Here is a 13375-nt window from a genome sequence, read left to right on the forward strand (position 1 = left end):
CTGTTAGCTGTGACGAGGAGTGGCAGGATCGATACACGGTCGAGACACGCTACCGCTTTTCTACTGGACGCCATTTCCAGTCAAGGATAATTTACAAATTTCTTAAAGTAAAAACTCGAATCTAATTTATTATTTAAGTCAAAAAATAATAAAGTTAAATAAAAATAAATGAACAGAATAAGGCAAGAGGAACGATGGACAGAAATATAAAAGGAAAAAGGAAAGAGGAAAGTTACTGGATAAGAAAAGAAACAAACGTGAAGAAAACATAAGGAAGACAAAAATTAGAAAAAAGGATAAATTAAGAGAGACTTGAATGCAATGAAAGAAAACAGAAAAAGGNAAGGAACAAATTAAAAAAAAATCAGAGAATAAAAGAACTGAAGGAAAATAAAAAATAAAAATATAAAATGGAACTTGATGTATAGAGATGACTAGGAAGAAAGACGATAAAGTACAAAAAGTGTGAACGAATTAAGCTGGCACTAGAGTAAGCGGTCAGTTTTAGGCTCCGGCCGCTTTACTCCCGGGGAAAGAACCCCCGCTACCCATTGGATAGGCGGTTCGGTGGACCCCAGAGAACATCTTGACGACGTGGAAAAGAGAAAATTCTTAACTCTACCGAGACTCGAACTCCAATCCCTCGGTCGTCCAGCCCGTAGACAGTCGCTATACCAGCTCCAGTTCTCAAGAGACAAGAAATTAATACATAATACAAGGTGGGGGGGGAGACCTCACAGAAAGCAGTCACATTGTAAAGGAGGCAGGTGAGAGGATCTCATTAAGACTGATGTTAAAGACAAGGGTTGTTCAGTTGGTTGGAACTAGCTGAGTATCTATCCAACAGGAAGCTCTTCTGTAACTCGTGCTCGACCTCCGGATTATATTAACGTAGGGTCGATCAATACTTTGCGAATTTCCCTTTAAAACAAGCCTACATTTTAAATGTTATAAAACTTGTGGACATAATCTGATAGGCTGGCACTACTGCTACACTTGTAATCATCAAAACAGAAGTACAGTCTCACAAAAAATCCTTTGGACACGTTCATAATACATTTTTACTAACACGTTTCATTATGTAACTGCAATATTTCATCAGTTATCGCCAAGAAATATGAAAGTAAATATATTTTTACGGCCACTAATTGTTATGTAGATCCTGTTTAATAACACTATTCTTAAGAGATGTTCTGTATTTTCAGAACCTAATCAGCACGCACGACATAATAAGAGCGCTCTGTAAACGAAGTTTATAGATATTTTCCTCGACAGCATACTGTCACGGTAGTTGTGGAATGTATGACGATTCACAGCGGCCGGTCCTTTATATACAAGTACAAGTTTCAACCGATGTGTTTTCATTCAAGAGGGCCAGGTTTAGTCCTGTGACAACCACAGTTTTGATAGCGTTTTTGCGACCGAACTCAATGTCATATACCGGAATCTTTTGTTGATTCGATACCAACCTCGGAGATTGTACCTCTATAGCGTACGCTCGCTAATTTTCTTGCAGTGTCTGGGCGAGTACGCGTCAGGACATGTCATTCTGAAGATATCCTTCCAAATGTTACAATGTCTGAAGGCGGAGATCTCAGTTGTCTTCTTGCTGGTTGCCAGAGAGGACACGACAACAACACGGATGCAGCCGCTAAAGGAGCCGCGTATTCAACAGGAGACGGAGCCGCAAGGCTCCCTATGTTCCTCGTACCGTTCTGTAGCCATGGCAACACAAATGGACCCATACAGAGGGCAACAAGTTAGGAGTAGGGGAATCATCTATGCTTTCGGATGGGTCTTCAAGTCCATGGCGTGCCTACACCTGTTCCGCACCCTGATGTGTTGACCTCGTTATGAGGGGATGCCCTGTACATTTCGTCTTCGTGTCACGTGGAACAATGTCCGTAAAGATGACCATTGCAGAGTGTCTTTAGTACAGTATAGTATGAAACTGAAAAATCATTGGGAAGGGTCCAAGGGGGCTGTAGAGCCAGTAAAAAAAAACTATAACTTTTCACCAAATCAATGAAGAAAATGCAACGAAATTTGGGGCCTATCGCAATTTTCATACCAGGAAAAGCGAGTATCTTTGTTCAAACAATTCTACTGCGTGTCTTAATAAATGAAATTGAACAGAAATAAGTGCACCGTCGGCTGAAACGATTGACGAGAATAGAAGAAGTGCTATACCAAGAACGAAGGTGAGTAGAAACAGAGCAGGAAATATAGCAAAAGGAAGATGAGTCGTCACTCACAGCGGTCCTAAGGCGCAGGATGAAGTCACTACCTTAATGGGCGTAACCTGTGAAGTCTCCCCGAACAAGTGGCTGTGCCCCTACCCTAAATGATGACAGATGCTTTATGGACATCAGTAGATAGTGTGTAACAAGAAGGGTCACTGCTCTTGTAGGAAAGATGGAAGAAAATATTAAAGGAAGAAGAAAAAGAAGGGAAAACCAAGAGGGAATACAACGTACAGATTAAGGAGAGACCAGATAATTAAAGGGAAGAAGGAAGATAAATTTAAATAATGGGTAATTTAATAATATTAATTGCAACAAATGAATGTTAATCCCAAAGTGATTAGAGACGAAATGGATAGGGTAATGAGACAGAGAAAACTGGATTAAAATAAAGTGTAGGAGTTTAATACATATCATGATGATTGATTTTAGGCTCCCAAGGTGATTTGATGATGATGTTGGTTCTCCTCTTGGGTGTTTGTACTCTATGGATGTGAGCAGTGCTCCGATGTTTGGAAATGTATTCTGATCAGTGATTGAATTTTATTGGTTTTAATATTCATTTATGGCTTACTTAACGATGTTGATATCAGCTCAATTTGTATAGTGGCTAACAGATAATGAAGAGAAAGAAACATGTCATTGTCTAATTCGAGGAAATATCTACGCATGCGCATGGAGTCTGGGTGGAGATCGCTGGAAACCTAACCATATTCATTCATTCATTCATTTATTTTAAAATTCCATGAATCCTCTCTGGTCACAATGTGGCTAGGATGTAGAACATGTCAGATTACTACATGTACTGCAATAACTAATGACAGTACCGTTCGGTACAAGAAGTAAAGAAACTTGTCATATACGTTTATTTAATTATAAATACATATTAAATCCATATTTATTTCATTTGACTGGAGCCGGTCATAATGAGAGAGGTCTGTATGCATGTCTGCAGTCGCCTCGACTACCTCGCGGAGCAGTACTCGGACAGTTCGCTGACTGTGCAGCCTTTGAACACACAACATTCCTCAACAATACCGGCGCTCCTCCTCTGGCGGCGGAAGTTTCTGTTTGTGAACTGGTTAGCCATCCACCGTGGCCGGAATGGGAACACCTCTTCTGCATCTCCCGTTTGGAACCACGGGCTGCCGTCCGTGTCTGAAATAAAATATGGCGAAGTTTTTGATGATGAAATATTAAATTCCTTGAGACAGTCTCAGGTCCCTTCCACTAGACACTTCATTTGGAGACATCAGTAATTTGAATAATAATAGAGTTACTGTCGAGAAACAGGTCCTGACATCTGTGCAACTGTGTACGGTTCCCTAGGAAAACTGACATGTACTTACGAACAATAGATCACTGTGGTCGGGGTCCAAGGGCCATGAAGGCCCACCCATTGTACATTCATTCATTCATACGTTGTATGTTGCAAAACAAGGTCTGCCTAGAAGATATGCGGGAAATAGACCCATCCAGCATCCAAGCACTTTTGTATGCGAGTCTGCAAATTGGCGAAGACATCTGGTAACGTGACATCAGTAAAGGCAGTAACCTCCCGCCGTATCACGTCTTTGAGGGTGTCAGTTGTTCGGCTGCTTATTGCTGTATACACAGCCCTTCACTAAACCCAACAAGAAGAAATCAGGTGGCGCCAGGTCTGGTGTGCTTGGCGGCCACAGATTCTTCCAAATTAATTGGTCACTGAAATAACATTGAGTTTCCCTCATCCTTGCATTAGATGTAAGGCACGTTGCGCCATCTTGTTGTAAGTAACTTTCCGTTAATTCGTCATCTCTTAACTGATACATAAGTTCACCACTGAGTATATTCACGTACTCCTCCGTGGTAACAATTTGATTGGGAATATGCGACCGATTGTTGGTCTACGGGACAAGGCACGCCACACTCTGATTCTCTTAGAATGTAAAGGCTCCGTATGCATTTCATGTGGGGAGTTCTTCTGCCCGTACACGCGTCTTTTGCGAGTTTATGTAGCCACTTAGATGAAACCGGGCTTTGTCCGTAAACCACATAATGTCCAAAATCCCCGGATATTCCAAAACTAAACGTTGGAATCATAACAATATCGTACACGTTTCTCCAAACCCGTTGCAAGCAACTCTTGGACTATGGACACAGAATATGGGTGCAGTTTGCAACTCTTGGACTATGGACACAGAATATGGGTGCAGTTTGCAACTCTTGGACTATGGACACAGAATATGGGTGCAGTTTCGCTTTTTGGCAGCTCCTTAACACGTGGAATAAGGAATGCAGGTTTCTTGCGAAAGTCTTCTTAATGAATTTCTTGTTGATATCAATAATCGATCCTTCACATCCTGCACCGTGAGATCACACATCTTCCGGCCTCCTGCGTGTTAAGTGAAAACATTTCCAGTTGTCTCTAATCTTTTCACCAGTTTCTGAGTACAGGATTTTGTCGGTACACTTCCTTCACCATACTTTTTTTTCCGAAATGCCCTTTGACATTGTTTAAATGAACCCGTTCGCCAGTATTCACGAACAATAAACACACGCTGTTCAGCTGAGTGCATGTTTGCGGCACATGCAATCACTGTACACTGAGTCAAACGCATGTTTGGCGGTCGCGTCTCGACGTCATGGATATGGTCCACTTCGTTGAGGGGTATGATGGTTCCGTTTCGATAGACGTAAGCGTCCTCCGTGTCAATTTTCATAGAGAACTACACAAAAAATTAAAAATTTACTGACGAATGTTTGGGTTTCCTAGAGAGAGAATCACACCATATATACATACATACTGTGACGTATCGACCCAATGCTAGGCAACGGCTCGATAAACACGTTCCCACGGAGACAGATTCTTGGTAAACAGCCCGTTGCTGGGTAATTCGTACAACAATACGCTACAATAAAAGACATCCAGTGTTGAGTAAAGAACCGATAAACACGCGGCTGTGACAATACGCGACAAGAATGAAAGGTGTTTTATGTCCGCGCAGGGACTGTTTGCTAGGCAACTGCGTGGTAACACACCTCTACAACAATAGAGGGACTGTGTTTTCTGTGCTGCTTGGTCCGTACCGAGGAAAGAGAGTTGAATTCCGAAGCTAGCAACTGTAGGAGTACCGTTAAAGATGTAATAAAAGTTAAAACTTAAAGTTATCCCTGTGCTTAACTAATTAAGCACTACACCATGAAGGCGTATGGGGTAGCGGATGCATAAATCCATATTTTCTTGACCTCGGCACTAGTTGGAAGTGAGTGGTTAGACTCACGCCCCTGTCACTTTACCCCCGTGGAAAGAGTCCCCGGTACCCATTGTATAGGAGATTGGGTGGACTTCAGAGCAGGTCTGGACGACGTGGAGAAGACAAAATTCTTGACACTACCGGGACTCGAACTCCGACTCCTCGTTCGTCCAGCCCGTAGCCAGTTGCAATACCGACTGAGCTATCCCGGCTCCTATGTCATTACGGTACGTGATAATAACGTCACTGCTACTGTGTTTCATTTCTCGCGTGGCTTCATATGAATTCTACGTATTAAATGTTCAGCAGAAACCTGCTCTTCGCCTGTACAGCTATAAGCAAGGGATAGCCTGAGGGCTTACGTGGTTATTCTCAAGCACTCCAAACAAACGCGGGGATAAGAGAACCTAAGATTATGGCAATTTCCTTTCCAATTCAGTAGTCCCTTACCATAAAGCCATTCGACACTACATAGCTAGTAAGCGACATTAAACAAACTATAAATAAAAATAAATTGCGGTTATTTTTTACCCTGTGCCTTGTTCATTTCAGTGGAGCCTGAATTTCTTTTCCAGTGCTCGTCAGTGTGATACGAGCCGTTGCAGATAAACCGCAGGACGTTGGCGAGGTTGGGACCGCAGTACCTGTAGGCTGCCTCTCTCTTGCGCATGCCCAGCTGGCTCTCAGGCAATGCCCACGAACAGATCATCGCGAAAACAGTTACCCGTAGAAAGATATTCCTCATCTGAAACAAAGATGCATCTCAGTCTACAATGAAAGTGTAACAATGTGTGTGATGTTATAGTAACACAGGGTGCCAATAGAGCGCTGCATGAGCTGGCTGCAGGTAGTATTACTTCAGCTGGTGGGTGGATGCGCCAGCAGCAGTCTCCCTGGTGTCAGTTGTCATTTTAACGAAATAGGTTTATTAAACAAAGAGCTTTCGAAATCTGTATTTTGTACATTTTTCCATATCTGACTACACGATTGGGCTATAAGTACGCGAAACGGAACCCCAAGTAGAGCAACTATTTCAGCCGTAACCTGCATTAAACGGAAATCCGACTTTATCAGGAAACTTATCTGGTGCCGAGAGAAGGACCGACGTAAAATTACGCAGTAAAAGGGAACTATCTAACGGGAACGAACGGCCTGATTGGGCATTCATGATCTTCCTCAATTCTTTGGAGAAAATCCTGAGACAGTAACTTAAAATAGACCACGGTCGCTTCCTCGCAAATCATTTCCATTTCAGATGTAGCATGGCCCATTAACTAATCCAGGAATCAGTCAGTCAGTCAGTAAAATCCCTTTAAATTATTACAAGTAGGCTTTCATAGGTTCGTTAATTAAAAACAAATCCTTGGTCAAAATTTCTTAGAACTGCTGTGATTTAGGGACGTGTCTTAGGGGCATACTGAAATCTGCCAGTGCTCCTTATATTGCTGTCAGTGTTTATTGTAATTTTAATTAATTAATTAATTAATTTGCATAGTGGGGGGGTGGAGTCCAGTTAGTCCACTCGGCACGGCGCCCACTGATTGGCCTATTGTACCTCCCCGGGTGATTATGATGACGGAGAATTTGATGGAATAAAGATTGGTAGGGGAAACCGAAGTACTGGGAGAAAACTTGCCCCAGCGCCACTTTGTCCACCACAAATCCCACTTGACCAGACCTGGGTTCGAACCCGGGCAGCCGCGGTGGGAAGCCAGCGACTAACCTCTTGAGCTATGGCGCGGCGCAGTGGGTATTGTAAAAGAACGGAACGATAAGAACTCGGTGTATTTTCGAAACTGTTACAGATAGAAACACGAAACCGCTTGAAAGCGGCAAGGAAACTCATCAGACTTTCGTTGGTAGCATTGATTGTAACATATCAGATACAAATAGCTCTCCGACCACTATTAAAGGAACACACCCCCTCAAGCACAAGAGGGAGCGATATTGCTTGTGGCTTCACGAGACGAGCTCGGCGAACATAGGTCGCCGTTGCTTGGCAACGACGTGTAGTATCGAAAAGCCTAAAGCCAGCTCAGTCACAGGTTGGTGTAGGAAATTTGTGAACGAGTGGTTTGTCTGTAAGAGTAAATGCAGTGGCCGGGTTCGTTAAGCTTTCTTGAGAATCCTGCGGAAGTCCCGCACGATCCAATAGGGAAATTCATGTCCCACGTCCTACAGTATGGGAAAAGCTGAGGGTGAAACTGCGGTTTAAGCCATATCATCTCCATTTTGTACAGCAACTGTCTGATGATGACAAGATGAGACGGGAATAGTTCTGTAAAGACATCTGAAATTGATAAGACATTTGGTGACTACTGCTTTTGCCGTGATGAATTCGCCTTTCATCTTTCTGGAAAAATGAACAAGAAGAATGTTCGCGTCTGGGGAACTAAGTTTCCGAATTTCACAGTGCAAGTTATCTGCGATTATCCAAAAGTCATTGTGTTCTGTGTCACGTAAAATATAAAAGTGTATGTATGACCCTTCTTTGCAGAAGCTACTGTTACTTATACAACTTATCTAAACACTCTGGAACAGTGGTTATAACTCCAGTTAAAGGAACAATCTCGGTGTAACTCCGTGGCAAATAGGCAGAGCTCCGTACTATTTCCGTGTGGCTATGAGGACAAAACCTTGGATACGATGCGCAGGACCCCTTACTTGGCTCCATTGCAAGTTAGTTGCCCGTATTCGAAAATACGTCATAGAATGGGCTCTTCTAGTTAACGTGTGTATCTTGTGTCTCGTGTTTTGGTTTGCTGAAATAAAATATTTCAACTGTGGTCAAATTAATTTCCTCCTTTATTTGACATGAGATTTCGAGAATAAATTTTACGCATCCATATTCAGAATATGCCCTGCTTAGCTACATTTTGTTATATTGTGTCTGATGGCCTGCAAGTGCCCCTGATATCGTGTCATGAGAGCTCTTCATGTCTGTCCAGCGCTGTTTTATAGGCAGTTTTGGTATGGCAGAGAGCAGATGCGGCCACTGTTTGCTTCAGGGCTCAAAACATGTTCTATGGTACTGAAGGTTTTGAACATTTTCATATTAGTGTTGTGAAATAGGTAGGCGAGGGTTCTACCTTCTTTCGGAAGCATGGGAATGTCTCCCATTTTTGTTTCTATTATCGTTTGGATTGACATCTCTCTTACGCTCACATTTTATTTTAATTTCTTAACATTGTCAATTTGGTGATGTATCCTGTGCCAGATATTATCTACTGAGCCATTCTACATACTCCTGATCTGTATAGCTTCGCTAGTATTATTGCTCGCTTGCCTGATGCTTGTTCTTGTAAAACCGAAACATGTAGTGGAATAAATCTTAATGAAGTTAATTATTAATATTACCTTTGTCAAGAATTTTCTCTTCTCCGCGTCGTTCAGACCGGCTCTGAAGTCCACCCAACCTCCTTTCCAGTAGGTAACGGGGGTTCTCCTCCGGGAAGTAAAGCGGCCGAGGCGTGAAGCTGACCACTCACCTCCAACTAGTGCCGAGGTCATGAAAATGTGGATCTATACATCCACTCATCCATACACCTTCATGGCGTAGTGCTTAATTACTTAACGACAGGGACAACATGAACTTGCCTTTTACCATCTTTGTTTCTTACGACGAACACGTACCTTGAAATCTTGTCATATCTACAGAAACAGGACTCAACTCATGAAAAAAAAATATGTATGAAAATTTTACGAACTGAAGGGTGATATTAATGAAGAAAATGGCAAGAGTGGGAAAGAGACATGCTAAATACTTCAGAAATATTTGTGTGGATTAGAATTACTGTATTTTTAATAACTTCGCAAAGGAGGAACATCATATGCACTTTTCTCAGGAGATTTTTGTTTCCCGAATACTGCCATCCCATATGCATGTAGCGATTGCATCGTAGATGCCATTCATATTGCGTCTTAACCTGCCGGTAATCGAACCCCGATTTGTTGACCATCCAGGCAGCAACCTAGTCTTAATATCAACTGGGATATTGCAACTATATTTTATCCCTGCTTTATGGAGAAATATAAGATTCGTGCCAGCACAGACCTACTTACTTTGTAGTTTTTTCGTTGTTTATTAAAGGCATTTAACTATTCAAATAAGAAAATAATTGTGAATGGTGAATTGGAAAGACCTGATAATCGTCTATGTTAAAGTACTATCCCAGAATTTTATCGGAGGTAATGTAAGTAGTCAAGGATTGTCTCAGTCATTACAGTTCGTCTTCTATCCGAGAATCGAATCGGAGACCTAACGAATACGATGCAACAGTGATGTCCAGTCGCCGCGAAGTTTGACGAACGCGTTTTCGATATTAGTTACACTGCACTAAACTTACTTTGGAGAATGTCGACTCGAACTATGAAATCCGAATTCTGATTCGGTGAAACTTACCCTTGGTGTTCCTGCAGAAGGGTCCTTTCGACTACTGCTGCAAGAGGTGGACTGTCGCTGCGTTATATAGGACGCTTTTCCGGCGCCATCTTTCAACTGCAATCTTACTCCTTTCTTTTCGCACTATTAAGCAGTCCTCTAGGAATGGACATAACTTGTTCCGACGGGCGGCGGCGTGCTGAGCAACTCTCCTGCCTTTCTTCGAATTTTAATTTTTCTAAAATTGCAGCTGCTAATAATAGAAATGCCATCGAGGTGCCTTCAAGCACCAGTCACTTCCAATTTAACACTTTGAAGACTCGAATACTTCTTCATAGCTTACGAACATTACGAACTCTGTGGAGTGGAGTCCTTCTTGGGAAGCCTCTTAACTGCTGATATGTCTTGTCCCTAATTCATGATGCTTGAGTCCATTTTCATAACCTCTGGTTCCGCGCTACCCGTGTTCTATCTGACCGCATACTCTGGCACTGAGTCCATCTCATATTTTTCTACTTCTCTCGGAACTGTTGTCAATGAACCTGTCTTAATCCGTCCAAGTCCGAGGTCCTCTGTAATATTTCGTAACAAAATTATATATGTAGGTAAGATCTGTTAGCCCCACACCTAACTTCCAAGCTGGAGGACCACACCTTGTCGGCTGTCCGCGACTGCTTAGTCAGTATATTCGCAGCTACCCTCCATATCTGGAGGTCGTCTCCTCCATCCGCAACCTGAGGACGCGCCATGCTACGGTGACAAGGGACCCACCTAACGCGTACTTCTTCTAAATAATATATAAAATTCAGTGCTATGTTCTGTGATATAACACGGGAGCTGTTTTTCTCTATATTGCTGGCCTTGCCAGTGCAGTCTTTCTCGGTTCCGAGTCCCTTGAGACTCGCGACCATATTTTACTGTCTCAGATTTGAGACTTCCCTTTTCGTCGTCTCCTACGACTCGCAGGGTCACGGTAGAGGTATTCGACCCCGCCTCCACACGGGAACTCTCTCTTTCTCTGATGCTCGGCTGGTGTCCTCGTTATATAACCTAGGGACGGACCGAACAGAAATACCGCCTCCAACAATCCTTCTACTGTTGTCATGGACGGTTGACTAGCAATAGTCTGAATAGCGTTTCCTCGAGAACTGTTTACCGACCGTTACCGAGCAACGTATGTGCCTCCTTCCGATCTTTGCATAGCAACGATACTACACCGTACAATTAATATGTTTCTTGGAGAGAGAGAGAGACAAATTACATGCGCATATAAAATAATCACGCAAATTCTTATATTGTAATCATTAAATATCTGGAATATAGACGGGAAACTCAATGGGGAATGTTAGTCCCAGCAGGGAGAAAGCAACAGGTCGGATATTATTTCATAACGAGGAGCTTCATTTTGTATTCTTCGCATAGCAATATTAGTGCCACTAAATGAGAATAGTGAGGTGGGTTGGACATGTAGAACGCAAGGAGAATCGAACTCGTACGAAATTTATGTGAAAGAACTTAAAGGGAAGAAATCCCTTTAGAAACTTAGACTCTGACAGTATGGTAATATGAAAAAGATTTTAGAGGCACAGTGAGGAGATATGGTCTGGACTGCACTGGTGCCGGACAGCATCCAATGGTAGGCCACTATGAACATTGCAATGGTCCTACGGTTTCATTAAATGCAGAGAAAGAGGCCTACTTGACCATCTCAGAAAATATAAAATTTCAACGAAATTCCCGTTAGTCACAATTTTCAGTACTTATTTCTACTTTGTTAAGCAGCCGGGATAGCGCAGTCGGTATAGCGACTGGCTACGGGCAGGACGACCGACGGGCCGGAGTTCGAGTCCCGGTAAGGTCAAGAATTTTCTCTTCTCCACGTCGCCGGACCGGCTCTGGGATTCACACAACCTCCTGGCCAGTGGTTACTAGGGGTGAAGCGGCAGTGGCTAAAGCTCACCTCCAGTTGGTGCCGAGGTCTACAAAATGTGGATCTATCCATCCACTCCCCCATACGCCTTCATGGCGCAGTGCTTAGTTAAGCACAGGGACAATTTTACGTTTTAACTTTTACTACATTACTTCTTTTGGCTTGTTTTGGACTTCATCCATTGTCTGGTATGTAAAAGACAAAAGACCACGACGTTTCGGAGACAGATCCAGTCTCCGAAACGTCGTGGTCTTTCGTCTTTTACATACCAGACGATGGATGAAGTCCAAAACAAGCCAAAAGAAGTACATTTCCAGTGATGTTTTATTGCAAACNTATTACATTGTTAACGGTCCAAAATCATGACCGTTTTTTGATACGTGTTGTTGTGTTCGTACAAGATGTCGATGTTCATGGTCAAATAGACTTCCCCACTAAAAGTTACATTGCGCTTTCAGGTTTCCTGGCTCGACTCATGAAGAGCTGAACACTTACCTACCCCGAAGGACAATCCCACTTTCTATCCCAGCGTTTGTCATGTTACAGAAGTGCACTGTTTGGAAATGCAACGTGTTTATTCATGAAGAAGACGACCCGTTCTAAAGAAGCGAGCTGGCTGTTATAAACGTTAAAATGTTTTTGCAATGTGGGATGTGAGGTTCTCATGGCGCTGACAATGAAGATTACTGTCTCATGAGACGTTACTTCGTGTAGCCTTGTAGATGTTTACCGACGTTTCGGAGAATCGTGTTGTTACCATATTCCGGGGGCAAGAGGTGGAGGCGGCACATTTTTCGCGAGATTTCGTAAACATCTGTCAGTATTCTTCTACCCTGAAGATAGAGGCAGAACATTCCACAAAAACGTAGGTAAACACCTACAAAACTAGACGGCGTCACATTATCAAGCACAGTACTTTGTGTCTGTAATGTTGAGCAACTCAGGGTGGCACAATGACGACATGAAGAACAGTGGATTCATTTTTCATGACCTTAATTTCAAGGGCAAGCCGTACGTACAGGTGTGCAGGCCTACTCGTCTTCCCGCTCGTGGCGAGTGCAAAATAATGACCTGAGAGTGAAGTACTGTTTGGATTCGTTAGTTCATCTATTCATATGTGATATCTCCACGAAAGTCAGACAGAAAATGACATTCTGCGTACATTCTATACAACACAATGGATAGGATTTTGTCTGTAATAATAATAATAGGCCAATTACAGACAGAACACAGTGTAGATACAAGTAATTACATTATGGGCGAACATAACATAAAGTCAAAGACAAATTGCAGGCAAGAACTGGAGGAAAAACACATTAATACAAACATTTAAACAAACAACAATAATAATATTAATTTCATTAACATAAATCAATTATGCAGCCAAGTAAACAAATAATAACAACAATAATAATAATAATAATAATAATAATAATAATAATAATAATAATAATATCATTAACATAAATATAAGTTGTTATGAGTTCTGAGAAATGAAACGTATAAATATTTTATTGAGAAATGAAAAGTATAGATTTTCAGAGAGGATAATAATAATAATTCAGTTTAATTGTTGTTTATTGTA

General features: G+C 42.1%; 1 protein-coding gene across 1 annotated transcript in view; it reads right to left on the minus strand.

Annotated features, from left to right (window-relative positions):
• Positions 1-2962: 2962 nt before the first annotated feature.
• Positions 2963-13375, minus strand: part of LOC111862713 — an 11907-nt gene continuing 1494 nt past the window's right edge. The window contains exons 2-5 of the mRNA XM_023848335.2: positions 10338-10432; positions 9882-10004; positions 6011-6224; positions 2963-3401 (exon numbers count right to left, since the gene is read on the minus strand). Of these exons, the coding sequence (XP_023704103.1) occupies positions 3208-3401; positions 6011-6224; positions 9882-10004; positions 10338-10432 (626 nt within the window). The 3' untranslated portion in view covers positions 2963-3207. The remainder of the gene's footprint in view (positions 3402-6010; positions 6225-9881; positions 10005-10337; positions 10433-13375) is intronic.

The sequence above is a fragment of the Cryptotermes secundus genome, unplaced genomic scaffold (genome assembly GCF_002891405.2).
Source record: "Cryptotermes secundus unplaced genomic scaffold, Csec_1.0 scaffold5, whole genome shotgun sequence".
In the NCBI taxonomy this organism is placed as follows: Eukaryota; Metazoa; Arthropoda; class Insecta; order Blattodea; family Kalotermitidae; genus Cryptotermes; species Cryptotermes secundus.